At 40.1% G+C, this 27415-nt stretch overlaps 1 protein-coding gene across 5 annotated transcripts in view; it reads left to right on the top strand.

Moving 5' to 3' along the window:
- The window catches only part of ZNF704 (zinc finger protein 704), a 105010-nt gene extending 79803 nt beyond the window's left edge, over positions 1 to 25207 (top strand). Inside the window, exons 7-11 of one of the 5 annotated variants that reach the window (XR_004243679.1) lie at positions 1172 to 1276; positions 7023 to 7117; positions 8738 to 8836; positions 9511 to 10082; positions 13918 to 25207. Coding sequence is in view for 2 of the 5 variants with exons in the window: in XM_032128180.1 (XP_031984071.1) it covers positions 1172 to 1276; positions 7023 to 7117; positions 8738 to 8836; positions 9511 to 9706 (495 nt within the window). In the remaining 3 variants the exon portion in view is untranslated. Of the gene's footprint in view, positions 1 to 1171; positions 1277 to 7022; positions 7118 to 8737 lie in introns of all 5 variants that reach the window. The other 4 variants (XR_004243675.1, XR_004243678.1, XM_032128180.1 and 1 more) reach the window with 4 other exon arrangements.
- The last annotated feature ends 2208 nt before the right edge of the window (positions 25208 to 27415 follow it).

Raw genomic sequence — 27415 nt, 5'->3', positions numbered from 1 at the left:
CTTGTTTACATGGAAGATTATCTTTAATGGGGACTATCAGGTTGTAGTTTGTCATCACTCCTCTCTGCCTGGTGGCTCAAGGAAGCACTCTTTTCCTGAAGCAGTGAGACAATTTCAGCAGCCCCAAACACAAACACTGCTTAAGTGAGAGTATTGTGTTATTGTCACATACAGTCAACTGAAAGGCGGAAGTGAGAACTCATTTTAGCAAATTCTCTGTAAGTTTAAACCAAGGAGGGTTTTTTTGTGGTGACAGCTTGAAATTCAAGGGTTAAAGTGAGCCTTTGTTCATGGTGGCTGCTCACGCTCCTGCTAGGCAGGGTAGCTGCACAACTGAATTCTGAATGATTCTGAAAATTAAATGGGATTCAAAAAGAGGGAGAGAAGAATTCGTGGAAACTCATAACGCAGTGAGAAAACTACAGGAAAGGCACAAGATGAAAGGTGCTCAACAGTCTAAGCTCAGGTTATCGCATTTGTGCCCCAGGGCAGCACTGAGTATAACAGCTGGGATGGGAAGAACGTAGGACTCCAAGGAGCCCAGGAGTCCTTCAAATACTTGCTTTAGTTTAGTATTTCAAGAACTGTTTTTTGAATCCAAAGGATGATTTACAGCTCCTTGTTTTTAATAGGAAAAACTGTTTTAATTGGGATGACTCTTAACATTTATCTGAAAAATGAGAAATGGCCAACCCTTGCTGTTGATTGCTTCCATCCAAGAAGCCTTGCTATCCACACTAAAATTGTGTAAAACAGCTGCCTTGAGTTTAAGCATGGCCTTGTTTATCACTGTGGAACAGGTGGTCATCTGTGAAGTAGTTTTTGCTTCTTGATGGCATTATCTTAAAAGCTATTTGTATGTGATGTTTGATTTTGTCTGTTTTTTTAACAGCTCTCCCTCTTAAGGAATTATCTATGGGTTCTTTTGAGAGCAATCATCTTTCTCTAAACAAGGTTTAGGAACAGTGGTATATATATAACTCTGTCCCTTCCTTCCTAAGCTTATCCATGATTATCCCTCTCACAAGGGTAAAATGCTTTTCACCATGGAGTTTTTTTATACCTTGGAAAATCTCTCACAGATTTACCATTTCAAGGAATGAAAGATCCTTTGAAATGCTTTGGAAAGGAATGGTTCTTCTTGCTGGAGTAATACTTTCTTTTCACACAGGCCACTCCTCCGGTGAACATTCCAGGGTCAGCAAAATTCACTCCCAATGGCAGTAGCTTTAGCATCTCCTGGCAGTCGCCTCCAGTTACCTTCACCGGCATTCCAGTAAGTGCACGTCAAAAAAGGAAAGAAGAGGAGAAAAAAGGCTTTTTAGATCATCTTACTTTGTTTCACAGTGTGTAATTTTAGAAGTAAATGTTACATAACAAATACCAAAAAGAAACAAATTAAACATGTGCCTCAGTTTGCCAGCATGGCTGTTTTTAACACCTTTGTTACTCTCTTCATCAGTACAGTTAGGTTACTTTTGCATCGGTGTCTACAAGCAGACAATTGAATCTATAATATATATTTTTTAAACTATATGATTACAGAAGAACATTCTGGTGGGTGCAGAGCCTGGCACTATGTGCTTCTTTTTATTATTTCTTAAAAAACTAGATGGAAAATCAGCCTGGTAATGGTTATGCTAACAGGCCAGTTGGATTCAGGCAGTGGGGCTGTTACCTGAATGAACTCTGAATATGAAGCAACTGAAAGAAACAATAAGATGCATTCAAAGTCCTATTTTAGAAGGCTACAAGTATGTAGCCACTACTGATAGCAGAAAAATGTTGTTTTGTACAGAAAATATGTTCAGTAGCTATTGCATTTTGTTATTAATACTATTGCAGTTTGACAGCTTTTTAATGAGGATGTATTATATGGAAATTCAACACTGACACTTTCTTCAGAAAAGCTGGTGTACAAGGCGTAGTTCTGTGAACAGGACTGCAGAAACGTGATGTTTGCTTAAACAGAATCGCTGTGGTTCTAAACGTACCACAGTGTGGGCGTGTGTACTGCGGGGGGAGTGAAAAACCTTTATGACGAGTTGCAAGGGATTCAGCTTGTTGTGTCTGGTGTGAGGACTGCTGAAAATAAATGTAAATCACTGTTTACAAGTAGTGGAAAATCTCTATGATGAACATAAATATTAATGTAAAGTATCCTCATTTTATTGGAAAGCACTGTTTTCATGCTAAATTGATATTCTCTAATCATAAACCTTCTTGATATCATAATATCTCATTTAATATTGCACTTTATGATTTATGAATTTTGAAAGTGTGTTATATAAGGCACATTGCTCATCCAAAAAACCATATAGCTTTTTTTCTCCTGACTGTGAATATTAGACAAGGTGATAAGAGATACTATTTCCCTCCCTTCTTTTCACCAAATGAATCTCCAAAGCTTCTTACTGTCAACCTTTGGCAAATATTGGAGATTTTCTGCAGAGGCTGTGGCATCCTGCAGAGCTGATAAAAATGAAAGTGGCTGAATCAATTACACTGCACTCTGCCAATGAATATTTATTAAATTCCATCAAGGAACAACTAACAGTGAAAGACATCATGCTGGCAGCAATTTCAACGAGAGTACCTTGAACAGAGTGTGCTATCCGCAAAGTTCCCTGAGAATTTGATTTCCCAACAATGGGGTTGATACGGAGTAATTATGAAACTGGCTCCTTTTGTGGAGTAGCAGAAACTGGTGCCAGGAGTGTTGGGAATCTAAAAATGCAATTAGTCATATTGTAAATCAGACACTTAAGAGGACAGGATTAGACATGTATGCGTCGAGTTCACTTGTTCAGGCAACAATGCTGATCTGTGGCTGTAGAGTGGAGTTCTCAATAGAATTTAAGAAATGCCAAATCACTTTCTGAGAATTCTATGGAGATGGCAATGATTTAAGTACAATTTGAAAGTAATCTCAATACAAAAACCTGGGGAAGCAGTGATGCAGAATTACAAGCTGCTCAGGGAATCATGTGAACTGCCATTATAGCTCTAACAACATTTATAAGGCTGTTTAACCAAGAAAAAAATATTAAGAAAAATATCTTCCAGGTTTGCACACTTTGACTTCTGTGTCATCAGTGTGATCATTTATGAATTACAAAGGCTTGCCTGCAGTGAAAAATTACGTTCAGTGAGGTTGCAAATGTAAATTTATGTTGAATACCTGTATATTAAATTAAAGTTTTATTTCTGTTTCGAAGTAAATTAGATACTGCTTTACCAAAACGGGGGTGTGGCAATTCCCACCCTTACACTGAGTGTAGGTACTTCATCTAAATTCAGACTTTCTCCTTCCCTGATGGGGTTTATTTAAGCCCAGACTATGTGACAGAGCCAGCATAACATAAAACTCATGCAGTTGTGACATACGCGGTCCCTGAGATGAGACGCAAGTCTGTAGCACTCAAGGGAACTCCAGAGAGTAAGTCCAAACCATTACTTTCTGACTTTTAATATTTATTTTACTTACTAATATTTATGCAAGCCATTTTCTGAAACAGCTTTGGAATGTTTTTCTGGCCTGGACAAACCACTGAGCAGGAAAAGATTACATATAGATCTGAAAAAGTGCATAGGTCTACACATTTTTTCATGTTACTAGTGGTGTTGGAATGGGGCTGTTGAATCCTGGTTTTGAACAGGATTCTTTCTAGACCTGAGTCTCCTGAACAGGATTCTGGTTTTGAACAGGATTCTTTCTAGACCTGAGTAGTTAAGACCATGGAGAAACAAAATTTCAAAATAGTCTCCTTTTGCATTTATTTTTTGACACATACTGTAGTGTTTCCTTCTTTCATTCTTGTGGACACTGAATTTTAGTGGCACTGAGCACTTCCTGCTTTCTGTCCTGGGAACTGGGGTGTTCAAACACCATGAATTGGATTAAGTCCTTGTTTTTGGAAAGTTTTTAGCAGAGCAGCACCGAAAGGCCATTGTGAATATGGGTGTGCTTATCAGCAAGTAACCGAGCACCTCAAAACAAGCCATACATACTGCTGGATCAGTTTGGCTCAGTATGTGGCTGCTCTAGGCTCAGGAGTATTCACAACATCTAAATATAGCCATTTATTTGAAAGTATTGTGGTCATAAGGGAGAAGAAGTGGCCAAGGTCACTCGTTTGTTCAATCTGGAGAAGAGGAGACTGAGGGGAGACCTCATTGCAGTCTGCAACTTCCTTGTGAGAGGAAATGGAGGGGCAGGCACTGAACTCTTTGTGGTGACCAGTGACAGGACCTGAAGTAATGGCCTGAAGTTGTGTCAGGGAAGGTTTAGTTTGGGTATTAGAAAAAGGTTGTTCCCCCAGAGGGTGTTTGGGCACTGGAACAGGCTCCTGAGGGAAGTGGTCACAGCACCAAATCTGACAGAGTTCAAGAAGTGTTTGGACAATGTTCTCAGGCATGTGGTATTAACTCTTGGGGATGGTCTGTGCAGGGCCAGGAGTTGGACTTGTTGATCCTTGTGAGTCCCTTCCAACTCAGGTTATTCTGTGGTTCTGTAATTAGGGGAACCTCCAAAGCCCTTTGTGTTCTGAATCATGCATAGGTTAGATTCCAAGGCAGATGGGAAATACAGTTTTTCATACCATTTTTCTAAGATAACTTTGCAGGTGAAAGGTTCAGTGTTGGAACAGTTATGAGCCATTGTGAGGTGTTCTCTGCATGAAGCAGAAAGGACAGGCTGATGTTTGTTCTACCAATTGAGACTGAACTAGGAGAATAAATCGGCCACAGCCTAGGGATGCGTGAGGAGAGTGAGTTAAGTGATGCAGATGGGATGAGCCATTGTGAACTCCGTATGTCTTGGCAGTGGAGGACTTACAATGACCATGTACTTCCACTTTTATGTAATGTAGGGTAAAAGTCTTCCTCAATGTCAGTGTGATCTCCACTGTGTGATACTGACTTTCATCTGCCTGCTCGTAAGACCCAAAAAAGTTGAACAGGCAAGATCTTTGATAATCTGATGTTTACAGATCACAAATCTTCTCTGTAGCCACAGTTTCCCCCCCAGGAGTTGTAACTGGAAATTCCAGGTCCTTGCTTCAAACAAACAGTGTCATTTTACTCTGCATTAGACAGCACTTCAGACAAGAAAAGCCTCCAAGGGCAAGGACTGCCTTCTCAGGGCTTGCTCTTAATCTGCTCTTAGTGTTCCCTACAGAGAACAGCTGACTGGTATTGTTTAGGCCTGCTGCAAAGCTTATCAAAATACACTAAAGCTCATCTTCAGTGCTGTTTTGCTGCCTTGGTGTGCCAGTCCATGGAACCATTGTGCAGAGACCCTCCCAGGAGAATGCGAGGGAGGAGTCCACACACTGCAATTACTGCTCCAGCCTGATCTCTGTTCGGAAGGAAGCAGAGTAATTGCTTATAACATAGTAGGTCATGCAAGTTCTCTTCTGTTCAATGACAACCAGCTACTATGTTGGGTGTCAGTTACTAGTAGTAGACACATAATAATTTCTGTTATAAAGTGTTTCTGAACCCTAGCACAATGACTGGAGAGATCTGGTTACTGGTAATGACTGGAAAACTGCACAGTGTTTGGTAAATGCCAAATACTACAAAAGGGCTATTGCTTTGCATTTTATCTTAAGTGTTTCAATCATTCTTAGGTAAAACAAGGAAAGTGGTTGATAAAAATTTGGAAAAAAAAGTAGCAGAGAACAAGCTGCCCTCAGTATTCTGGAGGGATAGAACAAAAGGAGCTAGTGTGGTCTCTGGATGTACAAAACATGGTAAGCTGGCAGAGAAAGAGGAAATTGCTTTCAGGTTTTGCCAGGTATAATTTCATATATCAGTGATGGTCTAAGTTTGTTCAGAGTGTGAGCCACGTATGCAGTTAAATCAGAAATTTCTCTTGCTAACAGTCAGGAATAAAAGTTGAAAGAGTGTCTGCACTCAATTACGAGCATTAGTTTTTTGCTACTATGGAGTAGCTTTAAAATTGACTTTGTATCAAAAATCAAAGCACGTACAGTAATTCTCTTCAAGTGAGGTCAGTCAGTTCCCTCTCTTCCAAATATTGTAGGACTTCAAAAGGGCAGGAGGGAAAAGTCATTGCAGTGCAGAGAGCTATGACCATATCTGCAGTTCCTGGCGGCAGGAGGCTTACTGTACACTAGATGCCCAAATGAAGCTTGCTGCATTCAATATACAACAAAAAAATTAGCGTTCAGAATTTTTTTCTGGTGTTTTAGATGTACAGTGGTTGTGGCCTTCACACAGGAGCAAAATAAGACCATATTAAAATAATTTAGGTATTATTTAAGGCCGAGCTTTATGTCCTGTGATTGCTTGAATGATGTTGCCAAGCCCCTTGCTCATGTAGGGGACTTCTTTGGGAAGTCTCAGAAGACCAAACTACACCCTTTCTTTGGAAACATTCACAAAGACGACACCTGCTGAGAAGGTTTACTGCGCAGAGTAAGGAGATACATCTTGTTAGAAACTTTGATCAGAAGGGCAACATTGCACTCCCTGCCTGTTAAACCTCGAGGGGCCACATTGTAAGTGCTCTTCAACAAACCCTCTTCTCCAAAGGTGTCTCTGCACAAAGAGTACCAAGTCACAGACAGGAGAAAGAAGTGAAATCCCTTTATTTCATAGGAGATTATTGGTCTTGATCTCAGCACAGGACAGAGTTTATTTTTCCAGTCATTTTCTTTGCTTAAATTGGAGAAGGTTTTTCTAAGAACTATTCAGAGTTTTTAAATAAGAATTAATATGTTTCTTGTCTTTTCCAAAACCTGCAGTGATGCTGATCTGTATTTTGGTTTGCTGTAGGAGGATGACTGGAAATACAGGGAAACAAACATAACCTAATGCAATGTTTCTAATGCTAAATAAACTTATAGTTTAATTATGTTTGTATATTATATAGTCACTTTTCCTGGGTGTCCTTGCCACCATGCATCATAATTTGCATTTTCTGGGAAAAAGAATTTATACTGCATTCATATGTATATGTTCTTCATAAGCAGCTTTTTTGTCTGTATTGACAGGTCTCACCAACCCATAATCGTCCTGCAGGGAGTGGAGAGCAGAAACAGTCCCACACAGTTCTTTCATCACCGCCTAGAGTAGCATTTGGCTTGAGGTATGGGACCATTAGCTGCTGCTGACACACCACAGCCTCCCAACCTGGAGGGCATTCAGTAAATAAGATCACAGTGGCCAGAGAAACAGAAAAAGCCCACCATCAGCCCTCATTGCAGTTCTCAGGCAGGTTCTTGCTGGAACTCTTCAAAGTAAGCGTTCAGAACCTATTTTTGCTACCATCAAAGGTAAAGTTCAGCTGCACTGTCTGGCTTTGCACTTTTCCCTGAACGGCTGGACTGTCTTATATGTTTATCACCCTTCAGTCAGAATGGTATTTGGCTTCAAAGGAATTATAAAGAACCCTGTCCTACAATAAATTAGATCAAGGCAAAGCTTTTTATGCCTTGTCTTCCTAGACATAAGATGCATTAATTTCCATTAAATCTAACTGATATTTGATCAGAATCTACTTTTAAAGTGTTCAAAAAAGTTATGTAAAAAATGAAACTGTAATGCTGAATTTCTTCCAGTAAAGAAACTCCTTATTTCTCATAGTTCTAAAGGTGACTGTAGCCTAAAATGAGACAAGAAGATTTCATGCTTTTCATTTTCTTCATGACTCTCAGATCATTGCATATGCTACAAACCAAACTTGGGATCTTCCCAGTTCATGGATTGTGCGCATTAATTAATGTTCAGTAATCAGAAAATGTGTGGGTATGCAAGAGAGGAATCATCAGGCAATTCCCATGTGTGCCATGCAACATGTAAAACAGGGATTAAACTGTTCTGTTGGTACAGTTACTTTATTTAAAGATGCCGGGACAGGTGGCATTGCTGTAGTGAACGTTGGACTGCTTGGTGAAGCATTGCTCCTCAGGTTTGCTGGCTTGCGGTGTGTTGAATAAAAAAAATTCCATTTTAACAGTTACTTGGATCATTTTCTGAACTTGTGATCTTTTGAGTGTGGTTGAAAGATGGAAAACAGGACAGTTTTTACAGCTTTAAAAGCAGGTGCTGCCCACCTTGCTGGCTTTGGGGACAACAGAGAAGGTGCACACAAGAATGTGCTGCAAGTGAGGGCAAGGATTAAAACCTTCCACTCACTTTGCTGTTTTTCAGTCGATAAGCTCAGAGCAAACTGTGCAGGAAGGACCAGCAAGGTTAGGAGCTGGTAGCTTTTCTTCCCTTTGACATTGCTGTGACCTGCTGGTGGTCAAGGTGTGCTGCTCTGAGCTATGCCAAATATTTTCACCACAGCTCTGCAGCACTTTAGCCTGACCTGGCCTAGCCTGTACTGTGGAACAGCTATGACTGCCCATTATGGCTTGGCACTTCATGTGGCTAAAGTATAATTTATCTAGTCCAGGTTTAGTTGCTGGCTAAAGTCAGGACTGTATGTTCCTGGGATCATCCGAGGAGCAGGCTCAGCAGCTCGCTGCAGAGGCTGTGGAAGCGGGGCAAGGAGAAGGCCTGGTCCCTGTGAGCGGTGGGGTCGTGGCCATACATATGTCTGTCGCTTCATCAGCTCCCAGCTGGCACAAAAACAGCCCAAATCCTGCAAAAGACCCAGGGTTCTCTGCCTCCTGCACGCCATTGAGTTTGCTATCCTGGTCTTAGAGTGAAAAGCAAAACTACTAAAGCATCTTGTTAACGAGCTTCCCTTTCTCTCTGACAGGAAGCCTAGAGGGGAGGGGAAAAAGTGTCGGAAGGTCTATGGGATGGAGAACAGAGATATGTGGTGCACTGCCTGCCGATGGAAGAAAGCCTGCCAAAGGTTCATCGACTAACGATTGAAATTATGCAGACAATTTGGGGAGGGGGAGGACAACAGCAGAACCAGATTGCTGCAGCTGCACTGTATCACTTCCCATTTTCCCCTCCAGTGATGTGGTGTTGGGGGTTTTGGTTTTTTGGGGTGGTTTTGAGTTTTTTTGGTTGGGGTTTTTTGGTTGGTTTTTTTTTTTTTTAGAGCTTTGTATTTCAAAATGAAGCACTTGTAGCCAAGGAGAAGCACTAACTAAAACCTGTGTGGAGCAATAGAGAAAAAAAAAAAAAAAAAAGCAAAGCCAAGACCACACAACAAAATCTGTCTCAGTAGGTTTGGAAACCAGAGCAGCTATTAGTGTTCTTCTGTAAAGAAAAGGAAAAAGTTGATTATTTTGCTAACTCTGAGCTGCTTGCTCCCTAGGATCATTTTTAACCATTTCAGTCTCTGCTGTGAACATCTGTATTTGCTAAACTGAACAATTTTTCTTTTCCTGAAACGAAGATCTCTTTTTGAAAGCTTTCTAATAAACACTTTAGAGTCATATAAGCTACAGTTTTCTCAACAAAAGCTGTACTAAGACTGGAGACTGCTAAATAATTCTCCTGATACAAATGATCATGATTATATTTTTGAAAAGGGGACGTGGGGAAGAGTTGGGATTTTCATTTGTTTGTTTATAGGAGAAAAGCAAAGTCTGATTTTGCAAGAAGGACAAGCAGCATTCCAGGAAGATGTTTAAACGAGGCACAGACCAGTGGAGTGGAACAAAGTAATTTAAGTACCAGATTGGATTTTGATCCTCTGGAGGAAGAAGAGCAGCAATGGCAAGTCACCAGCAGATACTGTCACGAGAAGTTTGAGGGAAGAAATCGGTGATGCTTGATTGAAACCCACAAGAATACAAGGGGGCTCCAGTAGCTTTTCTTACTATTCTCCCCTTTCTGAGGGGGGGTGAACAGTTGGACCAGCACAGCTGTTGCTGCAGGAGGCCTGTGAAGAACTCGTAAATGCAGCCACTAGGATTATATGTAATACCTAATTCAGGGACACGATCCAGCCCAGCAGTTCTGCTTTTGCTTCCCTTTCTCTTATTTGAGAGATTGTTGTTAAGATAATGGTTTGTTCAGCTTTTACTTTGAAAGCTACTAAGATTGATTTGAAGCAAAAAATTGGTAGAGAGAAGAAAATACCCCCTTCCCACAACATCATCTCAGAAAAAGAAGTACAACAGCAAAGGAGCAACATATTTGTGGTAAAAGACCATTTCTTAACTCATTTTGATATATGAATTAACAAGTTTCTCTACTTGCAGTACTTGGATTGATTTGGGTACTTCAGTTTCTCTGTCCATTAGGAAGTATACACTGGAATGTGGCAGCCTGGTGTTCTGTGTCCACTTGTATAAAATCCTGTTAATTAATGATTATTTCAATGAAAAAATAAAGGAAGGATTTACTAGGAAATGAATGTATATGGCGAAATAATACTTGCCTGTTAAAGAAAACAAGACACCTTAAAAAAATCAAAGACACAGAAGCAAAACTTTGTCTATTAATAGAGGCATGAAGGGCCACAAATGCCCAGGTTATTTTTTTTCATAGCATTTGAACTAACTGAAATTAGACCAAATCTTTTTCTACTTTTTTTTTTTTTTTTTTTGATTGTCTAAGCTGGCTCATTCTCACAACAGGACTTTTAAGTATCTAAACAACTTTCTAAAATCTGGTCCAAAGTTCACTTGATAGCTTTATTAAGTGTGCAGCACTGCTTGTGTCTGTGTAAAAGCACAAAATAACAATGCAGTTGTTTGGAATACACACCGTGGATTCCATAAGGTAGTACTGAAAAGAAGAAGCTATAATAGGAGCTACTGAAGGTTATCATCTGATTCTCTGTGAACAAGTTAATTGGGCAATCAGGTGCCTAATTTGAGCATGCTATTTCTGCAGTTATTTACAAATTGTGTAATTTACATGCACAAGTGGCAAGATACGCTTGCATGCATGCAATTACTTGATTTTTTTGCCCAATTGTGTTCTCTAAGTCATTAAAAAAAAAAAGACTCTGAAATCCAGTAAGACCCTTAGATATATACACGAGTGTTTATAAGTATTTTTGTATGTGTGTATGTGTATATACGTGTAAAACTATATATATTATATAGTTTTATATGTGTATATAAAATCTGAAATGACCAGGGAGAAGAAAGATTGTTTTCTTTACAAATAGAAAAAAAAAGACACTAAGAGTCAGTGGAGATACATAGACACTGTATTATCTTCTTTCCTCTTAGTAAAACGTGGGTTTTCTTTACGTGTTGTATTTTTTCAATTTCCAGAGTAAAATACCTCATAGTAATTCATAGACATTTTATCTTCAAACACTGGGCTTGCTGATGGTGTACTTACTTTGATAGAACTTTAAAAATTTGGGACTTTCCCAAGATACTCCTGCCAATTTGTTCCCTGCCTCCCATTTTTACAAGCACTCCAAGACTATAAAGCATTCCGTAATTAATTTGACTGTTGTTGGACTAACAGTATTTGCCTATATATTTGTTGTTCACCTCCTTTTTGCTTTGGAGGATTTTTTTGAAAATAATGTATCGGATTGTATATGATTTCTGTAATGTCATGGCATTGTGAGCACCTTTCCCGAGGGCACTTTACAGATTATTGTAATAAGATTATTCTTTATAAATTTCTGCACAGAAGAATGGTTTTGTTGCCAGACCAGATTGCCCTCTGATACAAATTGGATATGGATTACATAAGGGACTAAAGCCACAAACCATTAAGGAGGAGAGAAAGATGGTGTTAACAAGGCAGAGAACAGAAGGTATTGATAAATCCTGCCAGGACAAAGCTAAATTACCAGTATTTTTACACAACCTTTAATCAGTGCTTTATATTAAATCAGTCTTGGATCTTGTGGCTGTGGCATTTTGATTCATACATAGGCACTTGTCGAGGTACCATGCCTGAACCAAGGCCGGCAATAGCGCAACGGCCCGGCTGCCTGGCCCTGCGCAAAGTGTTCTGCAGTTGCTTTGTGCTTTGAACTCCAATTAATTCATGTTGCACAAGCAGTTCAGCACCTGCTGAGATCCCCTTTGTGATCCTCACACAGCCAGCAAGAACAGAAATGTCAGCAAAGCCTTCCTTCTGCTGGCAGTACTGATCATAGTCTGGAGTAATCTCTTCCATTTTTTCAGTCTCTTGCTTCTGTGTTGCTTTGGGCTGTGTCTCTGTCCTGACTCCTGATTTATCTCACACTTCTGCACCGACTTCTCCAAAACAGTCAGATTTCTTTGATCTCCTGAGGAAGAGCTAGCCTTCAGGCTCTGGTCATTCACTGTCTTTACTACATGCCAGTTCCGGTTTTCAGTTTCTCTGTGGGAGGTAGGTCATTGTCTCTGGCCCCCCAGAGAAGTCCTGAACATCATGCAGTCTCTATGTGCTAAAGGGATTTGGACGTGGATTTATCTATGTCAAGAGCCAGAACTTGATATAAAAATGTAAGGATCTGTGTTATTGTTAATAGTATTGATGTTGGTAACAAAAATTGCCAACATCAGTATCAGAGTGGAGATAAACTGTATTGATCCCAAATATTCCTTAGGAGTTTCCATGTTAGAACAAAACTATTTCCCAGTTCCCCATCCACCCCATCCCTCAAAAGATCTGGAAAATGAGATAATTTTAGAAGTGGGAAATTTTAATGGCAATTTTTAATGTTGACTGTGCTCCAACTGCTCCTCTATGAGGCTATTGAACATTAAAACTCAGATCATTAGTCATAAAACGGTTTCCACACAAAACAATGTGCCTGATTCTCTAGTGCCTTGCACAAATGCAGCAGGATATACAAGATGCAAAGTGAGTAAAACGTCTTCTGTTCCAATTTGCAAGTTTACACTTTTAACCAATACCAGTCATCACCTAGCATGTACCTGTTGGCAGGTCAGCCCTGCTTGTGTGAATAAGCTGAGCAGAATGCCTGTCTGTCCAGTTACTTTCCCAGATCCTTAGCCTGGTATGAGTGTTAGCTGTCTATCTACAAGTTCCTTGCAGCCATTGGCTATTGCCAACGTCACCATCTTTATCCCTTCTCCCTTTCATTTTTCACAAGAATGACTAGATAAGCAGCACAACAGGAGGCAAAGCTTTAGCCAAAGGCTCTTGTAGAACCTGCATGTTAGATTCCAGCACCGTGCAATGTCCCAGATGTTCTTGGCACTAATTTTATTTCGTCATTCATTCTGATCCAGTACATTGGGATGGTTTTCTATTGGTTGCTGTGGCCTGGGACCAGCTAAAATGGCCCTGTCAAGAATCCGGGACAATCACTGTAAGAATGGCAATACAAAGTGATTTCTTTCGTCTCCTGCCTGTGTATATGTTGGAACATATCTCAGAAACAGGGCATGGAATTAGAGGCTTGCTAGCCATTTGCAGACATGTTGGAGGTTGCCACTGAGGCTTCCTTCTGTTGGTTCAAAGTTGGAGGCATCTGCTGGAGAAGGTTGTGCTGCACCTTTTCTTAGAAATATTTTGATACAGAAACGCTTGTAAAGTCTCATCTTGATCTTATATTTTATTCAATCTTCCTGTGAGGTGGTAGCACTGGAACTGAGCAGTAAGGAGTTTGGGCTTTAATCTGCATTTGTCAGGATTTTTCTGGTAGATAACCAGGCAGTTGTAAAGTATCATAGTGTAGATTTTATTCTAATGTAAAGTCAGCAGAGTTTTATGGTACCTTTAGAAAATACCTAGAAGGAAGTAATGGGCAGAAATCAAGCTGAGGGTTTAAATACACTCTCTGTCTGCTAGATGGGAGCAGCCTTTCTTTGCATCCATATGGAGCTGGAAAATCTTCAAGATTGCGAAACAGCCGATGTACACCTATACTTGAGAGTGCCCACTTGAACTGCTCGTTCCATCTTGAACTACAGTGCTTTCCCTCTGACCGTGCTCTCACTTCTATCCAAATGCAGGAATTAAGGAGGTGTGTGTCTTCACTTGCAACTTTCTGAGTTTATTCCTCAATATAGAAAACACTCATCATGTTCTTTGTGCTTCACGCAGGCCACTTGTAACAGCAATGCAGAAAGACCCTGCGAACAGAAGTCAGCCTGTTTCTGATGGCACCAGGCAGAAGAAAGTACAGGTTGCTCTGGTGCTTGCTCACACTCACAGCAAGAATTCGTTCAGTTGATGAAATAGAAGGGAATAGATAAATTTATTAACAAGCCAGTGTTCTTGTGGTTTTGGACACAACACCTATAATGTTTCTCCTCCTGTGTTTGAATCTGAATGTGGGATCTCTAATGCACCCTTGAGGGAAATAAAATGAGCAATGTAAATGCTCTTTCAGCATTAAATCTGAATTCTTTATGTAATTAAAATCTAAAGATGGACTTGAACATTCTAAAATGTTTGAGTGTTGGTATTTACTGTTTGCCAGTCCTCTTAGAGATTCAGGTTTGATTCTGGAGTCCTTATCGTAGTATGTGATACCCAGTATCGATTAGTACGTGATGTGTAATGGCAATGGCCAGATAAACAAAAGTTACTAAAAACTTGTTGTTTGTTAAAAACTGCCTCTGGAAGACAGGAAAAAAGAAAATAGTTAATAGAGATTTCCTCAGGGAATGTGAGAGGGCTGTAAAGGCAGGATGCAAGTTTATTTGAATGGAAGATGGCTAAGAAAATGATTTTTTTTTTTCTATTTTAGGCAAAATTAAAAGAGCAATATTTCACTACTTGAATTCTTAAAATTAGAATGAAGCACTAATCGATGAACATGATCTTAATGCTGTAGCTTAGGAAGTTCCGAATAAAAAAAAATATATAAAAATACAGAAAATTAGCTTGAACCATAACCTAATTTTAATGTAAATCTATACATTTGTGTAAATCTTTTCAGGATCTACTGTAAATATAAAGGCTTCTTGTCTATAAAGTTGCTTGGTCAAAACATGCTTTGTCTATAATTGAATTACTTCTTACCAAATGACTACAGCAAGCAAAAAAGCAGTATGTTAGCATGATATCCTGGAGAATTGTGTGTTGCACTTTGCAAAGGGCTAATTCTACATGAACTTAAAACATGTCACTGCATATTTTTTGTTATATCTGCAAAGGTATCAGCTTCAGTAAACCCAAGGTTTTGAGCCGTGCTATCTAGGATTTTGAAATTTTGCAAGTTTTGCAAATTCTCAATTTTGCTTTGTTTTTACCCAGAAAAATGCTATTGGATCCATAATAATTTTTTCCTATCAACCCTTTTTCCTGTGTCCAGGCACTCTGTTTTGCAGCTTCCCAAATGTGTATACTGAAGTGAATAAAAATCAGCATCTTCAGTATTAGGACCTACAAATGTAAATAGCATTTACATCGTATCAGAATTTTTAGTATCAGTGTTTAACTGTGGTAATTAATTCTTAAAATGATGCCAACAAATCTTACAGGGAGGAGGAGCACATAGTCTATAAATTAGGAAGTATGACTGCACAGATGAAGAACTGCTGGTATTACAAGAATAAAATGTAGGCTTCGGTTCATCAGAGCACTCGAGTATGTGTTTACCTCCTCTTATGGAGTTTCTTGATGAGACTCCTTGTGTTTCTGAAGTTTGGCACACAGTTTTGAGCTCCTCTGAAATCAGGCCTTGGCAAGAGCAGATACTCCTATAGCTTTGTCTGAAATACACACTTTGTGAGACAATCTACCTTTTCCTGGGTTTATGCAATTTATCTTGTGTTTAGAGGACCAGACAAATTTAGAGAATTCTTTTTTTATTACAATTTTTTGCATTGCAAAAGGGAAGGTAAGAAAGAGACAAGCTCAGCTGTACGTTTCATCATGTGAAAGCATTGGTTAAGTTTGTAAAAGATGTGTATTTGACATCAAGCTCAAAGAAGCTTACTTGATTACATTGAAAAAAAAATGCATGATAAGCAGATTATATTAAATAAATTTCTCTTGTTCCATCTGTATTCCCTGTACACTCAACACTCCTCCAGGCAACTGGAGGCATAGGAGCTCTGAGTATGCAAGGAAATAAATGAGTTTACTTAAAAACTTTAGGAATACTATGTTTTTAAGCCACAAATGATGTTGCCTATGTGTAGTTTTTAGTATTAGAAGAAAATAGACAGTAGCCTTATTAACCAGGTGCAATACTTACAAAGGGCTAAATTAGGGAAACAAGTGATGTGTGTCTGTACATCACTGCAAATGTGCACTCTCTGAAAACTGACTTTTATGGCACTGGGATCTTAATACCTCTCTGAAATGATAATGTTGGTATAATTTTATGACTGTTTATTATACATTATGAAACAGGATTTGGGAATTCCTGAGAACCAAAAGGAGGAGGGGGAAATTGTAAATCACATAGACTAGTGGTATGTTATTTTACATGACAAAAGTAAACTAAAACACCTTTACAAAGCCATACAAATTCTGGATTATTGAAAGAAAAAAAATCTACTCCCCTTGATTACAGAGATAGTTTAGTCTGAAATTTCCTTTGATTTGTTTCTTGCATTTTCTCAAAGGTTTGGGTTTGGTTTTGGGTTTTTTTTGTATTCTGATGGTGAAAACATTCCTAAATTACCAGTATTTGGCTTAAATGGTATTATTTTGAAAAAAATACTTTTAAAATTGAGTTCTTCATGATACTGTACAGTTTGAATGAGATCATGCAACATGATCTGCTCCAGCTTAAGTAGAGAGTTCATACAAGCAGAAGATTGTAGGAAAAGATTGCACTGAGGATTCATTGTTCAGTCACGAGAAAGATCTGAATGATCAGACTAAAAGCTCCACTCACGTATTTCTTCTCTCTATGTGCACTGCAGGGTTGATGGTAATACAGGCTGCCAAGTACAGTGTATCTGGCTATCTCACCCCTGTTCGGGGTTTTTTTTTTGCTGATAAATAATGAAATACACATAATCTTCCCCTCTATCTCTCTTCCTGTTTTTGTCTTGTGCTCTGAGTCCAGAATTAGCTGAAAGACAGAAATAATCAGGTCTGTTGAGCAGAGGTTGTTTGGTTCTTTCCCTGTTTGACTGACTTCTAACAAAGGGCCGAAGTACAAACGCAGAGACGTTAGTCAAAAGAGGCTTCTTCCAGTCAGGCAAGACCTGAGGAAAATTGCTCAGATTTGGATCCCAGTATGAGGAAAGTAGTCTTAAGCAGTCAGTTACAGAAGTTCTGTTGTTAATTTTTGGTGTTTGGGGCTTTTTTGGTAAATTACAAGTCTGATAAAAAGTCTTACTGCACAATTAAGAGCAGAATGCAGATCTCATTGTAATGAGCTGAGCCCTTGAAGCAGTACAGGTTTTCTCAGGAGAGTTCCAATTATTCCCGTGAATGATTTCATTGACATGGGCTGCTGACACAGGTAGTGGTTGTAGAACAAAGGCACATGGGTTTTCCTCTGTGAGCTTTCTGCTGGAATTGGGAGTGTGAAATTGGGAATCTCCCTTTCTGAGGGCTTGAGAATTGTGCATTCGGCTTTGTGAGAGGGATGGATACAGTGCAGGGCTCTTGAAAGAGTTTCTAGCAATACCAGAGGGGCAGTACTCTGGATGTGTTACTTAGTGACAAATTTAGGAGCTGTTAGGCAGGTGGTATTCAGCCTGTAATTGTCCTACTGATACCAGCCCCAGGGAGAAGAGGGTTTCTCAGTATGGGATCCAGGCAGCCAGCCTGTGTGAAGTGAGTCACCGCCATAATCTGTGTGATGTTGGCTCAAGTGTTGCCTTGCTGTGTCCAGCTTGAGGGAGGTTGGTTATCTGCATGCATTCGTGACATGTTCATAGTACAGAACACTCTTTCGAAGAGAGAGAATCTCTTTTTTCAGTGATTAAAATAAAACTATGGTATAACTTTTATGTTGCAGAAAGTCACTGAGTAAGCCACAGCATTGTCAGACTTTGAATCAGACATAGTTGTTTCCCCCCTTCCAGAGCCATGCTGCATCTCCTGTGGGGGCTCTCACCGAGCCCTGTAACCTTAACCAAGTTTTTCCCAAAGATTTTCTGGAACGCAGCACTGAGCCCTAAACCAAGTTTGACCCCCAGGTAAAGGAAGCTCTTTCCAACTCTTTCCCAACTCTTAGACTTCCTAAGTTAGTGTTTTATTAGTAGACCTTTATAAAGGGAACATTGCCCCATGACTTTCCTTTGGCATTTCTAACACGGCACCATCCAATGCTGCGTTTGCAAGGAGCCAGACATTATCTTGGTCAGTCATGGGGTTTGGCATTTTTTACATTTAGACCACTGCATTTTGCCTCCCACTGTAGTTCCACAGCAGGTTATGGTGACATAAGCTTGTGCTACTGTTGAAAAAGTTCTTTCTACCCCCAGCAGAGATATTTCCAGAGAGAAGTCTCCTGAGTTGTGCTGGCTTGATCCAGTCCTGTAAGTGTAGGTCTGTATAAAATGCTAGATAGCTTACGGCCTGCTGGGTTTGTGCCTCTGCTCTTTCATGTGGCAGGCATGGTAATACTGTCTTTATCCCACTCTGTCTTGTCTGGAGTCTCATTAAGGACCTGAACTTGCACATACTCCTACAGCAGCAAGCTCAGGAGAGCTCCACTTATGGCTGGAGGCATTGATTTTGATGTGAAATGAAATATATAATGGAAAAGAGAGGAGTTAGATCAATAATTGTACGTGCAATGAGTCTTAAAACTACATCTTAACTGCACCGTGGTTTTGCTAAGCAGATATTGGAGGAATTAAAGGACATGAAAAACAACCTTACTGGACCTTGCTCCTCCCTGGAACCAGTCTGGAATTATTCACAGTAGTCTCAGGACCTGCAAGGTTCATTAAGGGGCTGGGAAGTCATGACCTTTGTAGGTCTCTGGGCTACAGGGAACCGGGGTACACTTCTTACCCAGACATGGTAGCAAATAGGAAAGGTCCTCAGCTGCTTTGCTAGTGCAGTTTTTCGTCCTCTTTTTTATTACGGCATCAATTTAATAGTGATGGGAATGCTGGGCAAAAGGTAAAGGGTCATCAGGTAACTGAAGAAAGAGGACCATCAGCATCAATTGCACTGTGGGGTTTTTTAACTCTCTGAAAAAACAAACATGTTTTCTTGTCCCCTATTATTCATATTATCTCATGTAAGAAAAGTATTTCCATCATAGAAAGGGAGTGAATTTAGCACAGGGTAAGCAACTGTAGGGAACTAAAAACCCAGTTGCCCAGTTTTTATGAGTAGGGGATTTCTAATACATTCTGCTTGCAGTAGACTGCAGTATTTAGATCTACACATCCTTTTATCTTGCTTCAGTCACAAAAGAGCCCACATACATTGTTCTTCCTTTGTTTCCTATCAAATCTTGTTTCAGAGAGTATAAAGTAAATTTCTTTTTTAAAAACCAATTTTTTCTGAATTATTTTTAGAACCAGAACATTTCCTCTTTGACTTCAGTATAAAATTACTGAGCTTTAAGTTGCTCTGCATTGCACTTTATATGTTTTTTTCACTTTCTGGGCCGTGTATTTTTGATACACAAAACAGTAAAGGTTTTATTAATCTAGTTTTAACTTGAAATTAACCATGAAACTAAGATGCTTTTATAAAAATGCAAGTTCCATAAAATACAGTAATTAATCTTTTTGGGTCAGAGACATTTTTTAATGATACATGGAGAAATACTATAGCTTCTGAAATTATTTATCATTTTGTAAGTTCAATACATTAATGGATATCACGGTTTAAAGTGGAATGTGAATAAGGAGGAGGCAAAGTTCTAGACAACAGATTTCCTTATCTGCAAAACCTACATTAGTTTAATTGGTAAGGGTTTAAAAAAATAGCCTTATCTAGTTTAAAGAAGTGTAAAACTGTTTAACAGGCAAGTTTAAAATGCCAAGAGCTCATAGAAGTTTGGAAATGAGTTTAACAGAAGCAGCCAGGAGCTGTGTTTTTCCCCATGCTGGCACAGCACTGTGCAGTGGGCAGCCTGCGAAGCCCCTGGGCTCTGCAGGGGCTGAACTCATGCCAGTACAAGGCACCCGCAGAAGCTGTAGGAGAGTATGGATTTTCCTGCTTTAAACAGCACCTCTCCAAACCTGCAGGCCCACTGCCAGGTTGGAAATAGTATTTCCATTTGGTTTTTCCTGACTTTATCCCCACTAGTTTTGGGAACTAGTGTCCTAAAGACAATCCTCTTGTTCCTAAGTGAGTGGATGAACTCGTCTTCCCCCTGGTTTTGGTGTTAAGCTTACAGCACTCACACTATTGCACGTAGTTTATCTTAATTTGTAGATGCCAGTTCCACCATTGTAAACAAAGAATGTCTACTCTGCCCCAGCACAGAATCCTTTTAAATTTTGTGGAGTATGTGGAAAAATAAAGACCAATTTGACTTTCACTTTGACCAAACTCTTTATTCCTCCATCCTTGCAAAAGCTCCTAGTTGGCCACCTCCCAGGGAGCCCAGTTCCTTTTCAGAGGCTGCCAGACATTCTGATCATTTCTACATCCATAGGTAAAAGCTGCTCAAATAGCCTGGGTATAGTTTTCACCTTGGACTGCAAATGTGTCACCTTGCCATTTGTCCTTCCAGGGACCACCGGGAGTCCCTGGAGCAAGGCAAGTGCACTGCCAGTGTTGTGCAAACCTTGTGCTTCGCATCAGTGATAGCTGTGCTGAGGAGAAGCATGGACTGATGGCACCTGTCCATCCTACCAGAGACGTGAGGGCTGCACAGCATGGCTCAGCTCTTGGAATTACAGGGAAAATTAAGCTTAAAACCTTTATAGTAAGCACTGGGTGTCTCTGAAAACTCAGTCCATGTTCAGCTGAGGAACAAGAGCAGTGGCAGGCCCTCTCCAAGGTCGTGCTCTGTCAGCACAAGAAACAGCTCCGTGGCCCAAGTGGTTGCTGTATTTCCATGTATGTTTGAAGGAAGGCTTAGGAAGGAGGACTTGTAGATGCTATTCCTTTGCAGTCTGGTTTGATTCTGCCCTCTGGGGGCAGCCTGTGGGCCGGCGCAGCACATTTAGATCAGGGGCTTCCACTGACAGTGACTTGGACATAGCAAAAAAACTGTTTCTTATAAGAAGCAGATGATTTTATCTTTCTTACAACATCAAAACCACAAAATGCCACCGTGCACACCTTTGTCAAACTCTCACAGTCCCCTGTAGCACCAGCAGCTGGGGAGAACTCGAGAATTCAGAGGACCTTGGCCATAACTCTTCAAAAAGCCTCTGCAGTCCACTGAAAATAATTTAGTGCTGGATCAAAGCCACACAGACTTGGGCCCTCCAAAACTCCTCTGAGAATTTTGATGTTATTTCGCATTAAAAAAAGTGTTAAAATCTTTGTGTCAGCATATGAGTCAATTCTGCCTGCTGAACCAAGAGTACTTCCAATGGACTTCAGATATCTAGGGAATCATTCTCAGTACAAGTCAGGACACTCCAAACATTTCAGTTGTTTTTCTTAAATTAACATTTGCAAAATTAGCAGTGTGCATAGTAATGCCTAAAAGTCGATGAAAATAATTGAATGACTACTGAATTCCTGATTTGCTAAGCACAAGCTTCTGAGTTTTATTAACACACAAAACCAGCTTTGTACAGAGTAATTTTTAAAAATAGAGAAGGTTTGTTTTTTTCTCAAGTTACTCAAGCAGTTCAGGTAATAAATAATTTGTTTCTGGTCAATGTGTTTTACAGTGAGCAAATCTCATCTTCTTGCACTTCTAATATTCATTGCTTGTATGGAAAAAAAATCTTCACTACTTTTCCATTTCCCAGTGAATGATTGGTTCACTAAGCAACAGGCCATTGCTGTTGCAATTCTTGACTTCAGATTGCAGAATATGCTTAGGTAACTTTAGTCTTGTTCATATGAGTCCTGGTTATCTGATTATTACTTTTTTTCAAGCTTCAAAAATGCTTTTGTGTAGTTTCCATAGATATGGTTGAATAAAAGTTGCAAGGAAGAATCTAAGTCAAATGCTAAGTAAAAATCAAGTATGTGAAACAAACATGAAGATAAAGAAAGTATAATGAGCAAAGTCAATCCATTGCTGAATTAAATGTTTATAGAACATGTTGATTAGCAGAAAGTAGTGATCTTTGTTGAAGTTACATTTAGCAGCAGACCACTGTGTTTTAGTGTCACAAGTGACAAAGCAATTTTTCCTCAGAAAAAGTGCAAATGGAAAACAACATTAAAATAGATCGTTTAGACCAAGATTTTTTTCAATTTAAGCCCATCCTGCCTGGTACATTACTGTTGTATGTTCAGGGATGCTCAGGACAACAGACATTCCTCATGGGAAGCAGCTAGGTTCCAAAGTGTCAACTAAATGAAAGGAAAGTGAGCAAACTCATAGGATTTTCTCAGTACTAGCTCAGCTATTGCAAAAAAAGACCAAAAAACCCAAAACAGCAAAAAAGCACTACTCACTACTGAACTAGAATTTCAGCAGTTTAAAAGAACCATGCTTTGATCTAGTTCACGCACCATAGCTAAACCCAGGTTTCTGTTGATTTGCTTGTTTGTCTTATGGGGCTTTTACTTCTTAACGATCCTCAAAGCAGGGTCTATCATTACTGAGATGACCACGGTTGAATAGAAATCTCTTGAAATCCTGAAGTACATGATTAGAGAAACAACAGACTTGAAATAGAAAACTAGTTAAAATTATCCCAAAAAAGCAAAAAGAAAAGTTAATTCTCTTGTTTGGGAAATGCCATTCAGCTACCATTGACTCCCAGGCTGTGTGTTTAACTGACATCATGTAGCTTTGTCAGCTCACATTTTTGTTAAAAGCAGATGGTGAATAAACTAGATAGCAAAGGACCTTCCTTTGGTCTTTGTAAATGAATGTATACATACAAACTATGCATTTTCCCACAGCTGCATACTGTATCTTCACTCAGTTCAACCTTTCCCCTAGCTTAGAAACCCCCAGACTTTAGGAGCTGAAGGTGCTCCCATCTCCTTTTGCATATATTTGTCTCCTGTCTTGTTTCTGCTCTCCAAAAACCTTAGATGCAGGACAGTGGAATGCTGAGCTGCACAGCCCAAGGAGCAGAGTGGCTGGGGACCTGTGGCCAAGGCAGGGATCTGCCATGCTCTGGGGGACCACTTTGGGCTCCCAGGCCCAGCATGGCCAAAGGCAGAGCTGTGGTATCTGTGCTCCCTGTGCCAGACCTGCTCCGGCCCCAGCACCTCTTGCTCTCTGGCTCGGCATCCTGGGCGCTGGGGCAGCCGAGCAGGACGAGCAGCTGCTCTCACACGGGGTCAGGAGCAGTCTGCAGCCACACTCGGTCCAGCTGAGCCAGGGAGAGGCCACTGCCCCTGGGCTTGCAGACACCATCCTCCCCCTTGGGGCAGCCTTTCCAGCCACCCCAGCAGCCCCATTTCCTTCTGACCATCACTTCCCCACAGTGCCCTGCAGCACTTGTGAGGCAGGGATGGCTCCTCAGGGGTTGTGGTCTCGCTGCTGAGACCTGCTGCCCCAGGTAATGCAGTGCTCAAAATGCTCCGCCCTTCATCCTAATCACTGGTGGACTTCGGGGCTGGGATGTGCAAGGGACGAAGGATCAGAGCTTGGGTTTAGTGTACCTTCTGCTGGAAGGGAGCAGGAAAGATGGCAAATGGATGTCTTGTAGCTGGTATAATTATATAAAGGAAAAAGATACTGCATGCAACATTTCTTACTTAAATTTTGGGTTGTTGCTGTAATGTACATCAGCCCAGTCTACTCAATGAATGAAGTGTGTTTCTTATGCGTTATCCTACAGGAAGAAAGACCAAAAAAGTAGAAGTAATAAGAATATCCTTGCTTTAGAATAAAGCAAGCATGGACTCAACAACGAAGAAAGATTTTGTTTATATGCAAACTGTTGAAATATTTGATAACAGTATGAAGGCAGTCATATTCTTATGTATCCAGAGATTTGCACTCATCTAGGTTATGTTTAATTGAAAAAATATTTTTGCATTATGTATTTGTGTTTGAGGGGCTAAGTCTTTAATTTTATATTCTTTACAAGAATTAGTGTGGCAATTGCGTTTTTCCATTTACTGAGCTACCTGCCCATGCTAGCTGTTCATTTGCATAAAGAATATTTCCACTACTTCAGAGGTTTTTGGATTGTTGGATTGTTGTTTTCAAAGGGAGCCTGCCCCAGAGGGTTCCACAGGGTTGTCCAGTGTGAGTGGGAGGCTCTCTGGAGCAGGGGGTCACCCTTACCAGGACGTGGCCTGGCACTGCAACAGACACACACGGATTCATTGCCCTGCAATCTGCAACTGCCCGGTGGGCCTGGGGTAGCTCCAGCTGCAGTCCCTCAAATCAAAGCTCTGACTGACTCTGTCAGTCCTTCGCTGTCACTTACTATCACAAAGTTAACTTTTTACAACGAGAAAGAGCTTCCAACTCTGGCACTGATGGAAATACTGAATACTTTTAATATATATATATATATATATTTGGAAAGTATTTGAACAAAGTGTTTTGTCTTTTTTTATACAACTTTTAGCCAAATAGAAGAATTCTGATTATTACTTCTGTGGATACCTGTCCACCTGTAAATAAACTCAGATATTCAGGTACATGAACCTGAAGAGAAAAAATAATAAAGACTGTTCAGGGGCTATGCGCTTTGCTAGCTCCTGGTTCCTTTGTACATAAGAGGTAACTGTTTAAATGTTGGGTGGGTTTTTTAAATTTACTTGTTGTTCCTCTAAAGAAAGAAGAAGAAAAAAAACTTTTGACTTTGTTTTCTCTTTTCTGAGTTAATACAAAGATTTTCTAACTTTTTACTGCAGAAATGGATAAATACCTGGTGCTAAGTGAACGTGAGTCAAACTGGCCATAGCAGACACACCGGTTAGAATGCACTTTTCCTGTGGCACACAATGTATTTTCTCAGAAGGGACTTTCAAAGGACTGTCAGATGTTTACATTTCTTCTTGTTGCCCCAAATAGTTTTGAATATTCAAATAACTTCCAAAAATAAAGTCATGGTCCATTACTGATGCGACAAATCCTTACATTTAAGTATCTACAACAGCTTTGTACAAATACCATTTTAGAGATAGTTGAAATATTGGGCTTTCATACTTTGTAATGCTTTGATGTGACAATAAATATGCTGTTGCTATCTAGTCTAACCTCATTGTAGACCTGTAACTCCCTGTTTCTGGTTATGTTATGAATTGCACTGGCTTGAATTCAGCCAAATACTGACTGTTCAGCTGAAATATTCCGACTGTTATGATGTCCACGAAACATTAATTAAATGCACTTGTATCTGACTACCATGGAGTATGTCAAATTATTCATGTAATAAATCCCTTGTGTATAACTTTTGTTAGTTGTTTATGTGAACTTCAGTTCTTTCACAGCCATGAATGCCTGTGCATCAACCAAGGACCAGCTGGAGTCAGTGATAACCTTTGCATCGACTTCATTATGAACAGGGTTGATGTTTAGACACTGTCAGCTAAGACACACAGGACCAGGGTGTTGAATTCTAAGTTTTGCCCCTGTGAATTTGAAGAGCAGCTTTTAGCTGGTGACTGTGGTTTCCCACTTCCAGGCTCATGCTGCTCTTCCTGATGCATTCTGCAAGCAACGCTTCCCCTGTCTTGCTCTTGCCTGGCAGTCGGGGAGCAGCCTCCCTGTGCACAGCAAGGGACACTCCTGATAGCAAAGGATCGTTTGACCAGGATATGCCTTTGCCATAGTAAAGCTGATGAAGCTACTGCTTGAAATTTGCAAGCGGGACAGGCATTCCTGAAAAAAGGAGTAATTTCTTGGGGAAAAAAAAAAAAGTGCAAATTAATACCATTTCTGTCCAAATTCTTGACACCCCTTCTAGCTTTGTTAGGTCATATTTAGATTTTCCTTTGGCTAATGCATTCCTACCTACTGCTGCAATGCCAACTCCAATATAAATAGCAAGGCTATTAAACTTAATGAGTGGTTTAATCACTCTTCTTGTGCTCGCATTTTTCTCCCTTCACTCAGCACCTTCTCACCACACACGTGCGCACTCCCTCACCTTTCCAGCAAAGGAAATCTGTAAACGAACCTATTCTCTGAGCCGGAGGCGGAACAGCTCCGGCCCCGCCCTGCTCCCAACCCCGGTACCGGCACCGGCAGTCGGGCGTGTCCCGGCCGTCCCTCCGCAGCCTGCCCTGATCCAGCGGCTCCCGGGCACTGCTGGGGCGAGCAGCGTTCCTTGTAGCTGCCGGTGGAAGAGCCAGTTGTCTTTGCAGCCCCGTTCCTGCCATGCAGGTACTCAAAGCTGTCTGAGTTTTATCGATAGAGTAGGGGATCCTATGGCTGACTTCTGTAGATATAAAAAGGAAGGGATTTGAAGTCATTTGAAGGAAGCATTTAGGTGATATTTCAGACTAAATTCCACTAATTAAATGCCACTTTAAGAGATGATAATCTCTGCTGTAATTGATGTTTCCAAAGACAGATGGGTTGTCTTCAGAGTTGCAGTTGTCATGCTTTCTACATTAAAGGGATTCCGTTTTAGACAAATTCAATACCTGTGCTTCCCCCGCTCCACTCCTGTACAGGCTTTGTCTCTTTTTGATCCAGTTCTGGACTACGAAATGACTAGCTTAGGTGCATTTGGTTCAGAAATACTTCACAACCTCATGTACTTCCCATAGAAAATTTTGAGACAGAAGGATTCAGTCTCTACCTGCATCAGTAACTTCCTCTTACCTCATTCCTTTTACTAAAATAATTCACTAGATGCAAATTTAGACTTCAAATAATCTTAGCTGCAAGAAAACAATTTCTCTTTAAATGACCTGTACATTTTGTACTTTGCATGCTGCATCATCTTGCTTTATGCCACTACATTTGAGACCTGTTCTCCAAATGTGGCCTTACAGAATCATTATGTTATAACATTATTTCTGATGTGAGTTTCTACTGGAAATCTGTTGCACCAGAAGCAAGTTTTTAGCAATGCAAATGTCACTTAGAGAACAATAATATTATTTTGGTGCCCTTAACCAAACATACTATTTTCTAGTTTATTTGCTTAAACTGCCATCTTTTTTCTCCCTCTCCCACACACTCATTTCTGTGATGCCAAGAAAAATATTATGTTATAAAAATTGTTTTAAGACTAAGCTACATTTCTCTTTTTGGCTTGCAAAATAAAAAGCAAACATTATGCTAAGATTTATGTTCTGAATTTAACCTTGGAGAGGAAGAAGAATTTGCACCTTCCTGAATTATATTTTGCTTGTTTATCCCCAGATGATACCACCGTGAACAGACACAGCTCTTCTTTTTATTTTTTTTCTTTTAGAGATTCTGGGGAAGAGAAGAGGTTCCAAACACATTTATTTCAACGCAAGGAAAATGACAAGGAAATTTCTCATTGCTCTGTCTCAGCTTTGCCTTGTGATCCCTATAGTACAGTCTTGCTCTTAGACAAGACTTCAGTGATTTTTTTTCCAGGTTGTAAAAAGCCAAATGTTACAGATGGTGAGAAAGGGAGGAACCACTACCAAGGACTGGATTAAACCACCAAGGTTGTTTTTA

The sequence above is a fragment of the Corvus moneduloides genome, chromosome 1 (assembly GCF_009650955.1).
Source record: "Corvus moneduloides isolate bCorMon1 chromosome 1, bCorMon1.pri, whole genome shotgun sequence".
NCBI classification, from domain to species: domain Eukaryota; kingdom Metazoa; phylum Chordata; class Aves; order Passeriformes; family Corvidae; genus Corvus; species Corvus moneduloides.
This window is presented reverse-complemented; position numbering and strand designations above follow the sequence as displayed.